Genomic DNA, 17,116 nt, shown 5'->3' on the forward strand with positions numbered 1-17,116 from the left:
TCTTATTTGTAATGGAAATGTGTGAAATAAAATTGAGATTATCTTTCTCTCAAATTTTATTATCTCTATTTTTTCACTTGTCTGTTATAATTTTACATCAATTTTATAACACATTATCGGCATAAAGCTCTAATACGCGTTTTTGCAAGAAAGGAACATTCTAAAAAAAAGTATGATATTATTTCATTTTTATTTTTTTTTATGGAAAGATATTTGTTGCTTGATTTGTTGTTTGTCATTTTGATGAATCATTTTTTTTTATTTTAGGAGGAGAAAATAAATATTAAAAAAAAAGAGATAAGTTGGAATGAATTATCTTTATATCATTTTGATCCTCAAACAAAATTATGTAAGTTATAGTTCAAAAGTTAATCATTTGTAAAATTTAGTGAATCAACTATTAAATGTGTTTATGAATCTAAAAAGGTGACTAAATCATATGTTTTATCTGCTAATGCTCTAATCAAAATTGATGTCCCAATTAGACACAGTCTACAATTGCAAATAAGTCTGAAACATGTATGAAAGGTGGTAGACCTTTTGATTCCAAGGATAAAAATTCTTGAAAAAGAAAAGAAGTTAAAGATCAAGGTAAAGGTCATCAAACATAATTAATATTACAATTTCTGAAGAAATACAAGTACCTAAAAATCATGAAAATAAAAAGATATCAATAAATTTTATCATTAATATAATACAATGAAATCGAAATGAAGTCAATGTTGAACAATGTTTTTTCATTTATTGTGATAACAAATATAAAGGATTACAAACAAAAACCAATTATCAGATGTAGACAAAGAAGTGGCTGATAGAAATGGAAAGATGCTTAAAGATGTAAAGTTAGATGGATACAAATGAATTTTTATATAAAAAATAAATGAGAAATTGTAAGATATAAAATATGAATTGTTGTCCAAGATTTTTTATAAAGACCTGACATTGATTTTAAAGAAAAATATTCACCTGTAATTGATGCAAGTATTTTTCAATACTTAGTCAGTTTAACGGTACACAGAGAACTTAATTTGTGTTTAATAGATGTTATTACAACCTATTTATATAACTCACTTGATAATGACAAAATGGAGAGATGTTGATATCTTGATAAGTCCATATTTTTACACAATTTTCCAACATATTTATACGCACTTATTCTTGATTTGAATAGATTTGTACACTAATTTTCCTCAATTTTGCTTCAATCAAACATGTTTGAAAATATACGAGTCTCACAAACGTTTTGGGTGCTAACTCAAGAGAATTATGCCAAGCTGGATAAAGCACGCCTAGTCCACAAGCAGCAGCACGCTCATACTTCAATATGATGCACCGTCGTGCATATAAACCAACACTCTCATATTTTGAGTTTCAACACGGTCTTGTATTCCATATGGCATGACTATGCTCAACTATGAGTACCCAACTTTGAAGAAATTTTAGAGCCCTATTAAAGGAGACCTCATGTGCAACAAGAAAGAGACTGACACACCTCGTTTCTGACCTTTAATTACACCTTTTGATACATCTTTCATCTTATCTTTCCCACATCCTTTGATCTTTGGCATACTTTTAGCGGAACTTAGAGCTTCAAGCGATCGTACTTGAAAATTGATAACTCATCTCATCCCCAAACCTTAGAAACATTCTAGTTTGCTATTTCCTTTTGACTATGGCTTTATTTGTTATTGTTTTAGTTCTTTTCTTTAGTATGAGTAGTTAAGTTTATAGTTAGGGCTATGAAAATTATTGTTCATGAATTTATGGGATTTTGATGTTTGAGTCTAAGTTTGATTTCTGTCCATGATTAGTGTTTATCTTATTATGCATAATTGTATGTTGTGAACTAATCACTCGTAACATAATCCTAGATAATCATATCGTCATGCAACCGTACCTCGATTAGTTAATGGATTTATAGGGTAAAATGAGACAAAGAATTAGATGAACTAAACCAATCCTTCTCTTTTAATTATTATTAAATTCATAAATTCATAGATATTTTATACTTTCTTAAATTAATATCTTGCATAACCATAGTGGATGTTAGTTTAAAGAAAAGAATATTAATATTCCATAACCATTGGATATTGATAGTATTTATATGAATAATTGGTAATCATAAGGAAATCATATTTAAAGTTAAACTGAAAAATAACATAAAAGATTGAATGAGAAAACTCATATATCCTAGGTTCCTCTCCTGTAAGCTCAACCAAGACGTGTATTGTATTACTTGTTCTAAATTTTATAATTGAAGTCTTGCGTTTATTTAATTTTTCATCCTTTAAGCTCTAACAATTGAAGTAGAAAATTTAATTAGAACAATCATTGTAAAACGATATTTCGTAAACTTCTTTTAGAATCCTATATTACTTTCTCTTATATTTTAAAAGAATGAGGGTGACAGAGATTGAAGTTGCTCCATGGTAGAAGCTTTGACAAGTGTCACCTCCAAAAGTTTGTTTTTTTTTCATATTGAACTTTCTAGAAGCATATATTTTTATCAAATTATATGTACTTTGGTTCCTTAGGTTTCTAGTTGATAAAATGAAATTTTGACAAACTTGCGACAATTTGGAATAACTAATTAAATACAGGAAACTTAAACAAATTTTCAATAGAATATAAGAACAAAGTTATCTAAGTTCAAAATTGTAATTTGTCTAAGTATTTTTAGTTCCTTGGTATTTGGATGGTAAAATTAAATTTTAATATGTAATTTTATTTAATCATTTTTGAGTCTGATTTTCACACGTTCATATATTTGAAACAGGGTTTCTTTACACCAAAAATTATTTGTTATCACATAAAGGATGTTTCAATGTAATTAGGATCAATAAAACTCAATTTTCTTAAGAAAACAAATAAGTTCTTAGGATTTATTTACGAAGTGTGCAAAATCCATTTCAAAGAAAGTGAAAAGTATCTCCTACCATTTAACATGTCTTATATCATGCACAATTTTAATCATTGATTTTTTGAAGAGAATTGTGAAAACTAACATTTTAACTTATTTGCGGATCCATTCTGCGTTCCCTTTTGAATGTTGCCTATTTAGACCCTTTTGTTTTGAGGTAAGTTCACATGTGAACTTTTAATACTTTCCAATTGTTCTTATATATTAGCACAAAATAAGATTAAAATATGAGGTTTTATTTGTGGATAAATGTATCCGTCAAAAAATAATAAAAAATTCTAAAATAAGTTCTCACAATATTATTCCACAAGAATTGTTTTTAAGTATCAAGAATATCTTCATTCAATTGTTTGAACTTAAAGGATGTGAAATTAAATAAAATAAAAATTTAAATTCAAGAGAAATTAGAGAATAAAGAAAGTAACACAACCTATGACAATAAACTGTTCGAGATGAATTCTAAGAAATATAGTTTCACCTTTACACTTCTCTGTATTCACGTTTAGATTAATCACAGTTTGGTCCCCTTATAATTGTCAACCATTGTACTACATGTATTAACATATAATGGTCATACAATGTTAACTGTCTTTTCCTTAAGTTATACTTCCAATGGTCATGCAAAACAAAAGGAGAAGAAATATAAAGAGCCTACAAGCTCTAAATTTAATAACAATTGAAAGAAAACAACGAAGTTTAGTCCACTTAATTTTTTATCTTGTTTTATCCTATAGACTCATTAATTATATGTGATAAAGTCACTTACAATATAATTAATTATGGTATGTTAAGGATTGTCAATTCTAAACATATAAAATATAGCATATTCATAAAAATCAAGAGGAGAATAAAATTATCATTAATCACAAAGAACACATAAAGTTATGCAAATTATCTATCATAGCTCTATTACGTATTTAGCTAGACATAATGTAATAGAAAACCAAAACAATAATAAATCAATTCATAATCATTTGAAGAGTAAATGCAATGTAAAGGAATCTCTACTAGAAAAGAGATGAAAAAAGTTATTGCTTCCAAGACGTGCTCCCAAAACTACAAAAGTCCTCAACAATTGGCAAAAAGCAAGATGTCTTAGTCCTTAAGGTTCTTTAAATAGGGTTTCAAAACCCTAAGAATTCTTCTAATTGTGTTTCTCTTAGTAAATGGCACAGTCATGCTCACCAATATGCATGGTTGTGCATAAGCTTCAAAGTATAAGCGTGCTTGTTGCAGCAAGGCCATATTTTCTATTCAAATTGAGACCAAAATGCCATCAAAACTTAGTTGTAACCTTCTTATACTAAATTACACAATAAATATAAAAATTAGTGTAAAATCATAAACAAATTAGGATTGAACATGTAAATATGGGTTGTAAAAATATATCAAAATACAGACTTATCAAATTTTTGTCTTTTTATTTGCATACCATGCAACTTATTTGTGTTGCTACTTTTCTAGATGTATTTAGAGATATAACTTTGATTCATATTAGGTATGTTTCTAAAATCTCATCCTTACTGGTGAGTGTTGCTTTTACTCAAGTTTATTTTTTTTATCATATTATTAAGTTAAGACTGTGGTTTCTTGCATCCTTTTTTCTTTTTTCTTGCATAGACAAAAAAATTTAGGCAATTAAATGTGTTTCAATTACATTGTTTTCCTAATAACTAGATAATTTTTGTTTAAATCGAAATAATTGTTAATGAAGAGTAAGAAAAGAAATATTTAATATTAGTTTTGAGGTCATAGGAAAATATATGAGTTTCTTTTGTGTAGGTTTTGAAAGTGAAGTTGCTACATAAGGTAAAATTCAATGAGGAAGACGAAGACGAGTACAAAGATGGATTTTCATGAAAATAAAGAGGTATTATTGCATTATATATGTTATTATTCATTTAAATGAACAAATATTGTTGTGTTTCTATCGGTGTCATTTTGAAGGTATTGTTTTGTCATTTTGTTGTAGGGTTTGGCAAAGGAATGGTTTGGAGGTGAGGAAATTAAAAATTAAAAATTGAAATGAACTCATTAGCAAGAATAATGTGATGGATGATGTGTATATTAATTTATTTAAGTTATCTATGAACCAATATAAATTCACTCAATAACCTCAGTAACTAAGTTAACACTACAAAAAAAAAATTATCATTTTATTATGCTAGTTGAATAATATTAATGTTAATAATTATAATTATTCTCATTAATAAATTTATACCTATTTGCAGTTAGAATTTCCCCTTGATTCGATTAGTTTGAATATAAAACGTATGAAACACAACACACTACAATTGGTATATGATGAATTATCTTTAAGTAGTTATAATTATAGTTTAGAAAAACTAAAAAGACAAGATTAATGTTATGTAACAATAACAAAATTACCATGGACCCTTACAACAAAGTTCATGTTTCTTTTACTCTCCTCTAACTTGTTCACATTTGAAAATAAATCAAAACGATAGATCATTTGATCTTTTACGGCTAATTACCATTAAATACTAGTAACATCAACACTCATAAAATGTCGCATAAATTTGTTTTATGACTTGATTAATTTGATAAACAATAGTAATAATTAAATAAAAAGGGATGAAAAAGTAATACAACTTAAACTAACAAATGTAAAGTTTAAATTTGGTGGCATCCACTCAAGGACGTAATCAGTCATTTAATCTCCGAGTAGTTCTCCATATAATATATTAAGTTTCACTATCAATTATAAATATTTAGTGACTAAATGATAGTCCAACAAAAAAAAAAGTCAATAAATATAATTTGAGATATTTTTTAAGTATTGTAAAAGGTGGGAAGAACCATAATCTGATTATGTAACCAAATTTCTCTTCAATCCATATACTTTTCACACTAAAACATCAAAATTCTAAGTACACTATTGTTTTTTAGGTTAAGACATGGGAAGTGAAATTAACATATGTACTTTTTATATTCAAATGTATCAATAAAACAACAGATATATTTTCAATGATATCGTTAGATGAGCATAAACATTAAACATCTCTTTTTAACTACTTGGCATTATGCTAAAAATTTATTTGGTTATTTATTATATCAATGAAGTTTCTATTAATATTAGACTTAATAAGATGTTTAATTTGAAATTAAATATACCATATTAGTTTAAGTTTATCTGGTATCTAAATCATTTCCAAAGATAAAATGTTAGATACTTGCATTTCTAATTTTGTTAAACCCACGTAACTTATGGGTCTAAATGTAGACTTCACAAACTATGAGTAACATTATAAAATAGAAATATAAAATATATATATATATATATATATATATATATTATTTAAATCATAAGTAAAAAACATTAATAAGATAGAAATTATTACCCAATGTAGAATGAAATCATTGACTCTACACATAATATTAACTTGCCTATTATGAAGACTATTATAAGTTTATGTCATTTGAGTTGTGGCACCCTAATTACATTTATAATTTGGACTATTGGCACAGGTTAGTGTACCTTTCTTCAGTGGCGACAACAATGTGGAGAATAATTTCTTCTCTTACAAGCTCTTCATAACTAATAATAAGTATCAGTGAAGGCATAACAAACTTGTCTAATTTTATTTTATTTTTTTTATAAATGGGTATGGATATATCTTGTGAAACTGAGTCGACATTGACCAAAATTTGAGATCAAGTCTTTACAGTCAAACACGAATGACTTTTCTTAGCAGTGTTGTTGGGAGCCATTTGTGCCACACTCTTTCCCATCCCTATAGGGTTTTCAATGTTCTCTTCTTAAAACATAATGATAATGCTAGTATCTTCATCTTCATTGGTAAAAGATTGAATAGTTAGATTGTTCAAAACATTTCTTATAGAGTTTTCACAATGGCTATTGTCAGATGAAATCACTTGTTTGCCCTTATCTTTTATTGAAGTCAGTATAAGGACCTTTCCACCACTTACAGCATTATCCAAAACTTTTTCAGCGACATTGTAATTATCAGAACTTTTACCCTTGCACAAGATAATTTGCATCATAATCACCCGAACTTGAAGTGATTCTAACTTGTAAATTCTTGATATCCAATAGTCCAGCATCTAAAAGTGTACGGCAGTTACGTTCTACATGTGTTATATTAACTCAATCTTTTATTATAATACGTACTTTGATCATTTCAATGGCTTCTTGCCATGCATGTAATTCAGTGCTCTTACCTGGGTCTGACGTTTATTCCTATACAGTGGAGACGAAATATACTATGTTATACACATGCAAATATAAATGTATAACATTTATTAGGCAACCAATATATACCTTAGAGAAAGAGAACTTAATAAAGGTTTCCATGGACTTAGATGAATGATATTGGCACCACACATGAATAACATTTCAGCTCGGATTGTGTGATATTTATATTATCTTGATATTGACACAAGTCTCTGCAACGACATTATGACTAAAAATGATATGTGTGAAAGAATACCAAATGTACTTCAAGAAAGAATGAGAACATGATATCAGTAAGAAATAGCGACAGAATACAAGAAAAATAATTACAGAATACAGAATTCTAATTGATGTTTGTATCCTAACAGTATAGATGCACTATAAAAATAATGCAGTAGTCTAAGCATCAGTTGCATCCACAAAAGACATTAATTACACCCTCATAGTTTGAGTAAACACATTTTGAAAATTTTTAATTTAACCGTAGTTTGCCGCACAATTAAAAAAATGGCAGTCATTGTCGGCTTGATTCCAAATTTTGCTTAAAGGTCGGCAGTCATCGTTATGTTTTCACTAATATTTATTTTGGTTGAGAAGAAATTGCAAAGAAAGAAATTGTTCTCCATATCATTGACTCCCAAAGAATGGTACACCAACTTCCGTAAATAGTACAAATTGTAGACACACAGTTAAGGTATAACAACCCAAATGACAAAAACTAGTAATAGTCCCCGTAGCAAGTAACTTGATGTAATACTTCATTCTACCTTGATAATGATTTTTATCTTACTAATGTTTTTCCACTTATGGAATGAATCATAATAATTTTTTCTTTTACATCTCTATTTCTATAATATTTTTACCTTTCTCACTCACGATTTGTGAAGTCTAAATTTAGACCCACAGGTAATATGTGTCTAACAAAGCTAAAGATGCAAGTGTCAACATTTATCTTTAGAAATATTTAGACATCAAGCAAACTTGAACTTAATATGCTATATTTAATTCCAATTGAACATTACGTCAACTTTAGTACCAACAAAAACTTTGTTGATTCAATAAATAACCAAATAATTTTATAACATAAAGTTATGCAGTCGACAAGATATTTTCAATGTAGAGACATTGAACATAAAAAGTACTATATTGTTTTTTAAAAACAATGATGTATTTAGATTTTTTATGTTGTAGCAATGGAAAGTATATAGATGATCTTGTTTTTAAAAAACAATGATGTATTTAGATTTTTTATGTTGTAGCAATGGAAAGTATATAGATGCAAGAGCAATTTGGTCACACAATCACATCATAATTTTTATTGTTACAATATAAAAAATTTAAATACATCATTATTTTTCAAAAACAAGATAGTACTTTTTATGTTCAAATGCAAGAGCAATTTGGTCACACAATCACATCATAATTTTTTTCACTTTCTCTTGTGATACTTAAAAAAATATGTGGAATTATACTTAATGATTATTTTAATTGCACTACCAATGTTGGTGACTGAGTATTTGTAATTAACAATGAAACATAATATATTGCAAAGAGAACTACCCAAAGATTTAACGACTAACTATGTCCTTAAGTGAATACCACCAAGTTCGACTTATCATTTGTTGATCTAAGTTATATTACTTTTTCTTCTCTTTTATTTAATTATTACTATTGCTTATCAAAATTAATCATAGTCACTTAACAAATTTATATGTCATTTCATGAGTCCTAGTGCCACCGGGTAATTAGTATAAAAGATCAAAATATTTACTCTTTAAATTCCTTCTCATATGTGAACAAGTTGAAGGAAAGGAAAAGAAACATACAGTTCGTTGTAAGATTCTATGCTAAATTTGTCATCGTTACATAATGTTAACATTATTTTGTTTAGTTTTCTAAAACTATGAACTTCGAGGAATTAATGATAATATATCATATGTCAATCATAGTGTATTATACTACAAAGTGTTTTACATTCAGACTACTTTGCTTGTGGATTAATTACTACGGGAGATGACTTTAGATCATGGCCAGTACTTGAAGAAATTATTTATGAGAATAATTACAAATTGTTAGCATTGACATAATCTAATATAATAAAATGATAATTTATTACTTTGTAGTTTGACACAGGTACTCGGGTTCTTAAGTGGATCTACATGTATTTATAGATTACTCAAATAAATTAACATACCCCTCATCCACGGTATCATTCGCACTAATGACTTCATAAACTTCTTATTTCCTCACCTCCAAACCATTCCTCTGCCAAACCCTATAATAAAATCACAAAATAACACTTCCAAAATGACGCCAATTGAAGCTACAACATTTCTACACTCAAACCAACAATAACTTATGCAACGCAACAATACCACTTCATTTTCATGTTGATTTTCGTGGAAATCCATCTTCGTCTTCCTCATCAAATTTTACCACATGCACCAACTCCCCTTTCAAGACCTACACAAAAGAAGCCCAAATATTTTCCTATGTCCTCAAAACTAAACTCCCCTTTCAAGACCTACGCAAAAGAAGCCCAAATATTTTCCTATGTCCTCAAAACTAATGTTAAGTATTTTCCTTTTTACCCTTCATTAACAATTTCTTCATTCAAATGAAAATCGTCTATAAACAATTATGCGCAAAACTCTACCTGAAAAACGTTTAATCCCAGCTGACCATTTCTTCTATCATTACATCAATAGTCAAAAAACAGTATGAACCCATCCTTCAACTTATGCGAGAAAAAAAAGGAAGGATGCTACAAACAGCCATTAAGATGCCTTACATGCTTGTTTGGAGGAGAAAGAATCCAAGCTCCACGTATGAAGAAAGGAAAGGCATCCACAAGGAGGACATATCCTACAATATGAGAATTGTTTGGATTACTAGGAGGATATGTTACAAAAAGGTTTAACAAAGAGAATATCATGCTGCTGGCTAAAGGTTGAGGGAAGGGAATTGTTCCTTTACAAATTCAAGATTGAAAACAGTGATACACCAATTTTTCAGATTATATGCAGCCCAAGTCCATGATATCACTCATCAGACTCTCTGAAGATGGCATCAATCCACAAACCCATAGAATACTATATAGATTTAGAGTGAACCAAGACTATGATTAGATAGACACCTGCAGCAACAATGTCTTGACCTGGAGCACTCTGACCTGCCTATACCAGTGGAGTAGCCATCTTATATCCACACAACTCGGAACCAGCAGAAATTTTCTCTCCTTTCTGTTCCTCGGTTCCTCCGTGCCACCACTCCCTGTTTTCAGCAAGTATTCCATTCAATCAGCAAACTAACTTGTTTAATTGTGACAACAAAAAGAATTTCCGGTATAACATTAAAACACTCAAGAAGACAAGGCCTACTTTTTTTTCCATGAGCATCCTACTCACCCAAAAATGTAGATCTATAATCATTAATAAAGTCTAGATAGCCAAGCTTTCAGGGTCAGACATGCAGTTTGGGTAATTACTCAGTCTTCTCTCCAAGGAATCCACTATATTTTACAGCAGAGATCTTGAAATCTTCTTAGACTACAAGAAATAAGCTCATCAATTCTTTTTATCATCAGATACACAATGATCATTTTAAAAGCTTGACCAATCTATTCAAGTTCAACAAATAAATTCATTATTAAGCAACATACCGTTTCAGAAGCACTTCAGGATTATATGGAAACAAGTCTTTTTTATGAAGATTATCAACAGAATTGCTTAAAGATAGTAAACATTCTGCAGCTTTCTTGAATGGCTTAATATTATTGTGCTTGAAATCACATTCCCTGTCTTCCTTATAATTCTTGATATGCAATATGATATTTCCACCACTGTCAACTGAAGTAGGCATTCCATCAACTAGAAACTGTAGACCATCGCCTAGAACTTTTCTTCTCTTGCACAATGATTGATTTAAAAATTCTCCGTATAATGGAAATTCCACAAATAACTTCCATGAGTTGCATACTAAGTGCAAGCATCTACCAACAGCATGCATAAGAAAAAATGTAAATGCCATCGTTCAAGCAGCGATAAGTCAAGATAAGCGCCACAACCACAATTCATTATTTATTAGATATTCTCTTTCTTTATTCGATTCACCCTTACATTAAACAAACAATGTAAACAGTTAATTCTGAAGTCTGAACTAATATCCTCCACAATCGAATCAGGAAAAAGAAATTGAGGCTTGCAACAAGAATTTAAAACATGAGGCTGACCAGAGTTTTTGTTTATGTGAATCAGAGTAAGCAAGATACCAAATCATAATATTAAAATAACTACAAATAGAAATAAGACATGTCAAAAAGTTCTTGCAGAAAGCTAATCAACACAACCAGACAGCCAGATTATGTTAACTTTACAAGTTTATTTAAAATCAAAGAATGGGAAACTTTTGCCAAACCAAAAGTTACAATGAGATACCTTAGAAGATATTTAGCACAACATATTCCAGTATCTTTTGAAATGAGGTAATCAAGAAGCACTTGGTGATCATAATGTATCTGCAGATTGGCAAGTAAAGGACAAGACAATCAATAAGGTTTGTTTTTTTTACAAGTTAATGTAATTAATAAAGTGGATAGCAAGGGGGGGTCTCTATTTGCATGAACTATGGTAGTACATAATCCAAACCTCAGAAAGAAACAGGTGGAAAAGGTGCACAGGATTAAAAATGTCTTCCAGATCAAATGGAAAATCTTTCTTTACATCCTGATATGCAGAATCCTTTTTTTCAGACCTACACCATATAAACCTCATGACAGTGGATCCTTCCATTCATTGGTCAGTAAAAATAGAAAAACATAGAAAACAATTGCTTACTGTTGCTGGAGACAAGATGATATGCTTAACAATTGCAAAAGCACTTCAAATAATAGATCATCCTGCCATTCAAGTGATAAATAACATCAATGAAACTACAAGATATCGTCATTAAGAGATTCAAAACTAGTATGATAAAGGAAAACAAGACTCTCGACTCTCATTAATGCCTTAGTTTTGCAAATATATTTCCAATCTAAGAAGCATGGTTACAGACACACTCAAAATGTCCCATTAGGATTTGAAGTGATCTAATATGAATACGGCCTCTTTTTTAAAGTTTCTGAGCTGCACTGCTGCACCGTTTCCAATACATGACCAGCTAGCCAAATTTGACAAGGAAACATAATCAAATCCCTGATTGTAGTTACTTAACCTTCAAAACATTCCATATGGACCCAAGAATTATAAAAACCCAAAATTTCCAGAATTGAGAAATATTTTGAAGACAGTGGCCACATCAAAGAAGATTCATACTCATAAACTACTATGCATAAGCAGCATGAAAAGACTGAGTAGACAAACCTCACGAAGATATAGCTGGAGGAAAGATGACATGAAGTTCATACATATCTGCAAGTAGTTTTCTTGGTTGATAGATATCTCAGTTGGAAGATGTCCTTGAATCCACCTGTAAAGCTCTAGTGATCCCTTTCTTCTGCAGAAGTGATCAAGCTCTGAATGTGGGATAGTGGTGAAACATGAGCATAAAGTTGAACAATTACAGTTGTTCACATTTTCTCCACTGTGACGGATCAAACTGAAAGAACAAGCCAGTAAGAGGAAAACAACTTGTCTTTGTAGGTGGCTGGAATGCACCCCACATGCTTCTCTGTCAGACAAACTCAACAAAAATGGAGAGCCCTCCAGACAATCAATTTGATCAGAGTGATATTGAGTTAAAGGTTGATTCAAAGGCTCTTGAAAGTAGTTATGAAGTAGTTCAAACCAAGAAACATGGATCGAACAGTCTAGCCATGTGAGTGAGCCAAGTCTGATCATCAGAATCTGCAGAGAACATAGATATTGGTTTTATGAATGCCTTCCACTCTAAGGATAACAACCAGTAACAAGTCTTTTAACAAAGTTTTAAATTTCAAAGTTATTTTAAAACTAATTTTTCTTTTTCTTTCTCAAGTTTTCCTATGATTATAAACTCATGCAAAAATAAAGTAACTTCAAATACCAACTTATAATGACAAAATTATGCAGCATTGGTGAAGAAAAGACAAAAGGATTACCTTGCAATAAAGATGGCAAGTACTAATGTCAAATATAAAAGGTTGTAAAGATACTTTCCAAGTATCCTGATCTCTACTAAAAGTTATTACTGGAGCAATGCACAAATAACTGGAAGTCAGTTGATCCCTTCATAAATGACAGAAATATTGAAACGGGTACTAATATTATTAAGGCTAATTGTCAATACCAGCTACTTGAACAAGTAACTAGACACTGATTTTGGCAAACATAGGACCAACAACAGCAACTTAAGTTTTTACAACTTTTCCTCTAATTGCTAATTGGTGAAATAAATCTTCTATTCTATCCTGGGTAGTGGGGACAACTTGTAATTATGCACTCTGCCCATTTTATATGGCTGTTTGACTGGGTACACTGCTAAATAATTGTTATACATAACACTAACCCAGCCTCTGAATATATTTCACTAATATAGGCCAATTACAATACAACTAGCACAAATCTAGCCTAAAATTTATGTTACAGACCCAAAATTCATACAACAGGATATAGGGCAAAAACACCAATATTGACAGAAAATAAGAGAAGTTTATATTATTTGCAACAAAAAAAGAAACTATGCAGAAGAAGAAAGGTTCTTCTAGTGCCCAGAGCAATGCTCCTTACAGAAAGCCAAACGGCAACTCTATCCCACAACTTCCAAAAAGCACCCCTCCACTCACTGCTAAACATGCCTAAGTAATCAAAAACTATTCTCTCTCCATAACTAACTTTGCCAACTCAGCACATCTCAAACATTTCCTAATTTCTTTCTTTTCCTCACATACACTATCCCATAGTTGGGTTGGCTGAAGCTTCATGGATCACTTTCTCCTCAAGCCCATTTTCTTCTCCTCAGTCCCCATTAATTTATTTCAAAAGCTCATTGCACAAGTGGATCAACCTTATATTTAGTGGGTTTTGGCATTCTTCAAAGAAACTTGATTTGAGATTTGAGATGGAATAATTTTCAAGCTTTGTCAGCACTAAAATTTTACTTCACAATGTACCAGAAACAGCATTTTTTACAAAAATAACCTACCTTTCCATTAAATTTAAAGTGTAAACAATGAACAACATCCACATTCAATCCTACAAATGATGAAAAATTCTTTTTTCAAGCTCATTGCACAAGTGGATGAACCTTACCAGAAACTTGTGTTTTAAGTAATGAATGATGTGTGTCTCAGCACTATCTTCTTGCTTGCTGTGACACCACTTAGCAAGTCTAGGTATAAGATCCACTACTGTGACAAAAAGTGGATGTTTATTGGCAGAATCACAATCAGTTTTGACTAAATCATTCCGGTCAACCAAAGAGCAAAGTAACTGAAGAAAAGTCCCAAGAAACTTCTTTCCAGGCTCCATAACACCAAAATTATTGCGGTAAAATTGATTGACAGAAGAGCTGTTATTTGTGCCACGAATGTCACAGCTCCAATACTGATCCAATAAATCCCACGGCATTTTCAAAAGACAAGAATTGATAGAGTCGTAGTACACTTTGACAAGTCCATCATCACAGTCCTCCTTCAAATATTTACATATAACACGCAGCACTCGAACAATACCTGCCACACTAGACCAATCACAATTCTTCAGTCCATATTGCATCACGAATTCAATGTCAGAACAATCAAAGTCCCTATTTTCAGCTCCAGAAGAAGGCGCATCTGAACACAACAGTGTCCTCACAATGGCCATTTCCAACGAACAGCACAGCAAATGAATGAATCTATCCCAATTGTTCCCCTGCATATCATTAAAGGCTAAAATTACCAAAACAGGGAATCATGCAGTAAGCGTAAATGTGCAACTGCAACTTAAACTAAACTCATCAAGGAAAACAACAACTATTTCATACCGTTGTGGACACAAACTGTGAACTTAAGACAAGAGCATTGACAGCCACGTGATGAACAAATTCACTCTTCACAGTTAGCAAAATTATCTGCAAACGAATAGCCAACAAGGAATAATATTCACAACAACCTTACGCAAAAGCACGTCGATGAAAAGCTGGTCCTGACACTCACCATTTCGGCGACGATCTTTGGCAGACACTGGTGCACGGAAGAATGATAGTTCGGACTGCACAATTGCTCTTCGTTCGGCGCACGTTTCGTTTCCGCGCGAGAATCAAATTCGCGAATCCGAAGCTGAATTTTAGTCACGACCTGAAAGGAATAATAACAATAATAACTAAATGAGGTAGAGAAGATTGAATAGCGATTTGAAGAAGAGAAAGAATGCGAAACCTGAGAAGAAGCGATTAGAATTTGGTTCTCTTTCTCTGGCTGTGGTGGCTGAGACAGATGGAAAAGATGATTGGTTTAGGGAAAAAGCTGAGAATTGAAAAAGAAAAGAAAGGGTAAAGAAGGAGGTGAGAACAGTGAAACAGACTGTGTAGGGGCGGAGAGAGTCGTCGAGCATGCGGCAGAGCCACCTGAGTTCACCGGCCGGAGACATTTCAATGGTCTGGATTCGCGGTGTCTTACTGCTGCTGCCTACTGCGCCATATTGTCTACTTTTCGTCTGCGCCCCGAAAGGGAAAATACGTAAGGCTGCCGTTTCCCAGAGATATTCTACGTGATTTTTTATTATTTTAATCTTTCTAATTCAAAATTGGTATTTGTCAGTTTTTTAGCAGATGAAATTAGAAATAAAGACTTAAAAATAAAAAATCGTAAAATTATAAGGATATTAAAATAAAAATTTTAAAATGTGATAATTAAAAATATATTTAAGTTTTTAAAAATTTTTAAATAATAATTTGTTTATTAAAAATGTAATATTTATTATATTTTTTATGTACTGATTAATTCAATCAAAAAGACGTATAAAAAATTATAAAAGACAGAGATATATTATTCATTTAAAAAAAGTGAAATAAATAAATATAGATTAAAACAACGTAATAATTAAAACAGTAATATATATAGAGAGAGGTTTTACAAAACTAGTAAATAAGTTAACTAAAAGCATAATAATTAGTTGACTAAATTAGAAATATTTGGTAAAATAATTAGTACTCAAGTTGATAAATGTAATGTTTATTTATTTATTAGTATTTGTAACGTTTTTTTTTTCATTTTTAATGTAACAAAAAAATTTTAAAAAATTAGAGTTCAAGAAGTCAAATGGATAAAAAAAATTACCTTAAAATAAAAAAATTATGATAAAATAACTTTTAGTCAGTACGATACAGTGATATAAGAACATAATAAAAAAGAAGAAAAACGTCAATAGCTACCTATTCAAGATACCTTGCAAAACAATCGTTTCAACTGACAAAATAAGTTAAAACTATCCGGAATATCTTATGAAATACTCTACTCTAAAGCTGCGGAGAAATTTTGATTGCTTCCCCACATTTTCTTCTTAAAACAGTGAACACAACATCAAATAATTATAAAAACTTTTTTCCATTCCTGTTACTTACCTTCAATGAAACATGCTATATTCTTAAAATATTAAATTGTTTAAATAAAAAATTTATTTTTTATTATTTATTTTCAACTCTAAAGTTTTGTTTGGGGATTAAATGATTTAAGAGGGAAAAAAAAGTTTAGAAATGTGATTTTTTATTAAAAAAAAGTAAATTTTAAATTTATTTAAATATGTTTCTTTTGGTGAGAAAGCGAAAAAAAGGAAAAGATGAGTCCCACAAAAATGATTTCTCTTTCCTGACTTGCGAAAGCAATTGTAAAAGAAAACTTTTATTTTATTTTATCTTAATCGTAAAGTAATTTTTAAAATAATACAAAACATAAATACCTAGAAAAAATTTATATTAAATATTTTTATTTTTATTAAATTTAATTTGCTATTATTATCATAAAAGTATTTCTTATACAATTAATTTATTATATTTTCATTTTTACTCATTTAAATATAAAAGTT

The 17,116-nt window shown here is 30.2% G+C and overlaps 1 protein-coding gene across 3 annotated transcripts; it reads right to left on the reverse strand.

Annotated features, from left to right (window-relative positions):
• Positions 1-521: 521 nt before the first annotated feature.
• Positions 522-15,756, reverse strand: LOC113858215. 3 transcript variants are annotated; one of them, XM_027490741.1, is made up of 15 exons: positions 15,617-15,745; positions 15,472-15,519; positions 15,250-15,390; positions 15,078-15,164; positions 14,363-14,965; positions 12,497-12,979; positions 11,972-12,033; positions 11,783-11,888; positions 11,573-11,652; positions 10,798-11,127; positions 10,544-10,684; positions 10,273-10,409; positions 9,928-10,001; positions 7,224-7,348; positions 522-644 (listed from the first exon to the last, which is right to left on the reverse strand). In XM_027490741.1, exons 1-11 carry the CDS (start codon positions 15,680-15,682, stop codon positions 10,648-10,650), a joined length of 2,043 nt encoding a protein of 680 aa, XP_027346542.1. In that variant the 5' UTR covers positions 15,683-15,745; the 3' UTR covers positions 522-644; positions 7,224-7,348; positions 9,928-10,001; positions 10,273-10,409; positions 10,544-10,647. The 3 variants fall into 3 exon arrangements, with proteins under 3 accessions (XP_027346542.1, XP_027346541.1, XP_027346543.1); XM_027490742.1 differs by lacking the exons at positions 522-644; positions 7,224-7,348 and having other exon boundaries at positions 9,727-10,001; positions 10,544-10,675; positions 15,617-15,756; XM_027490740.1 differs by lacking the exons at positions 522-644; positions 7,224-7,348 and having other exon boundaries at positions 9,671-10,409.
• Between the last annotated feature and the right edge of the window lie 1,360 nt (positions 15,757-17,116).

This window comes from Abrus precatorius, unplaced genomic scaffold (assembly GCF_003935025.1).
Source record: "Abrus precatorius isolate BTA unplaced genomic scaffold, Abrus_2018 Scaffold2, whole genome shotgun sequence".
Taxonomy (NCBI): domain Eukaryota; kingdom Viridiplantae; phylum Streptophyta; class Magnoliopsida; order Fabales; family Fabaceae; genus Abrus; species Abrus precatorius.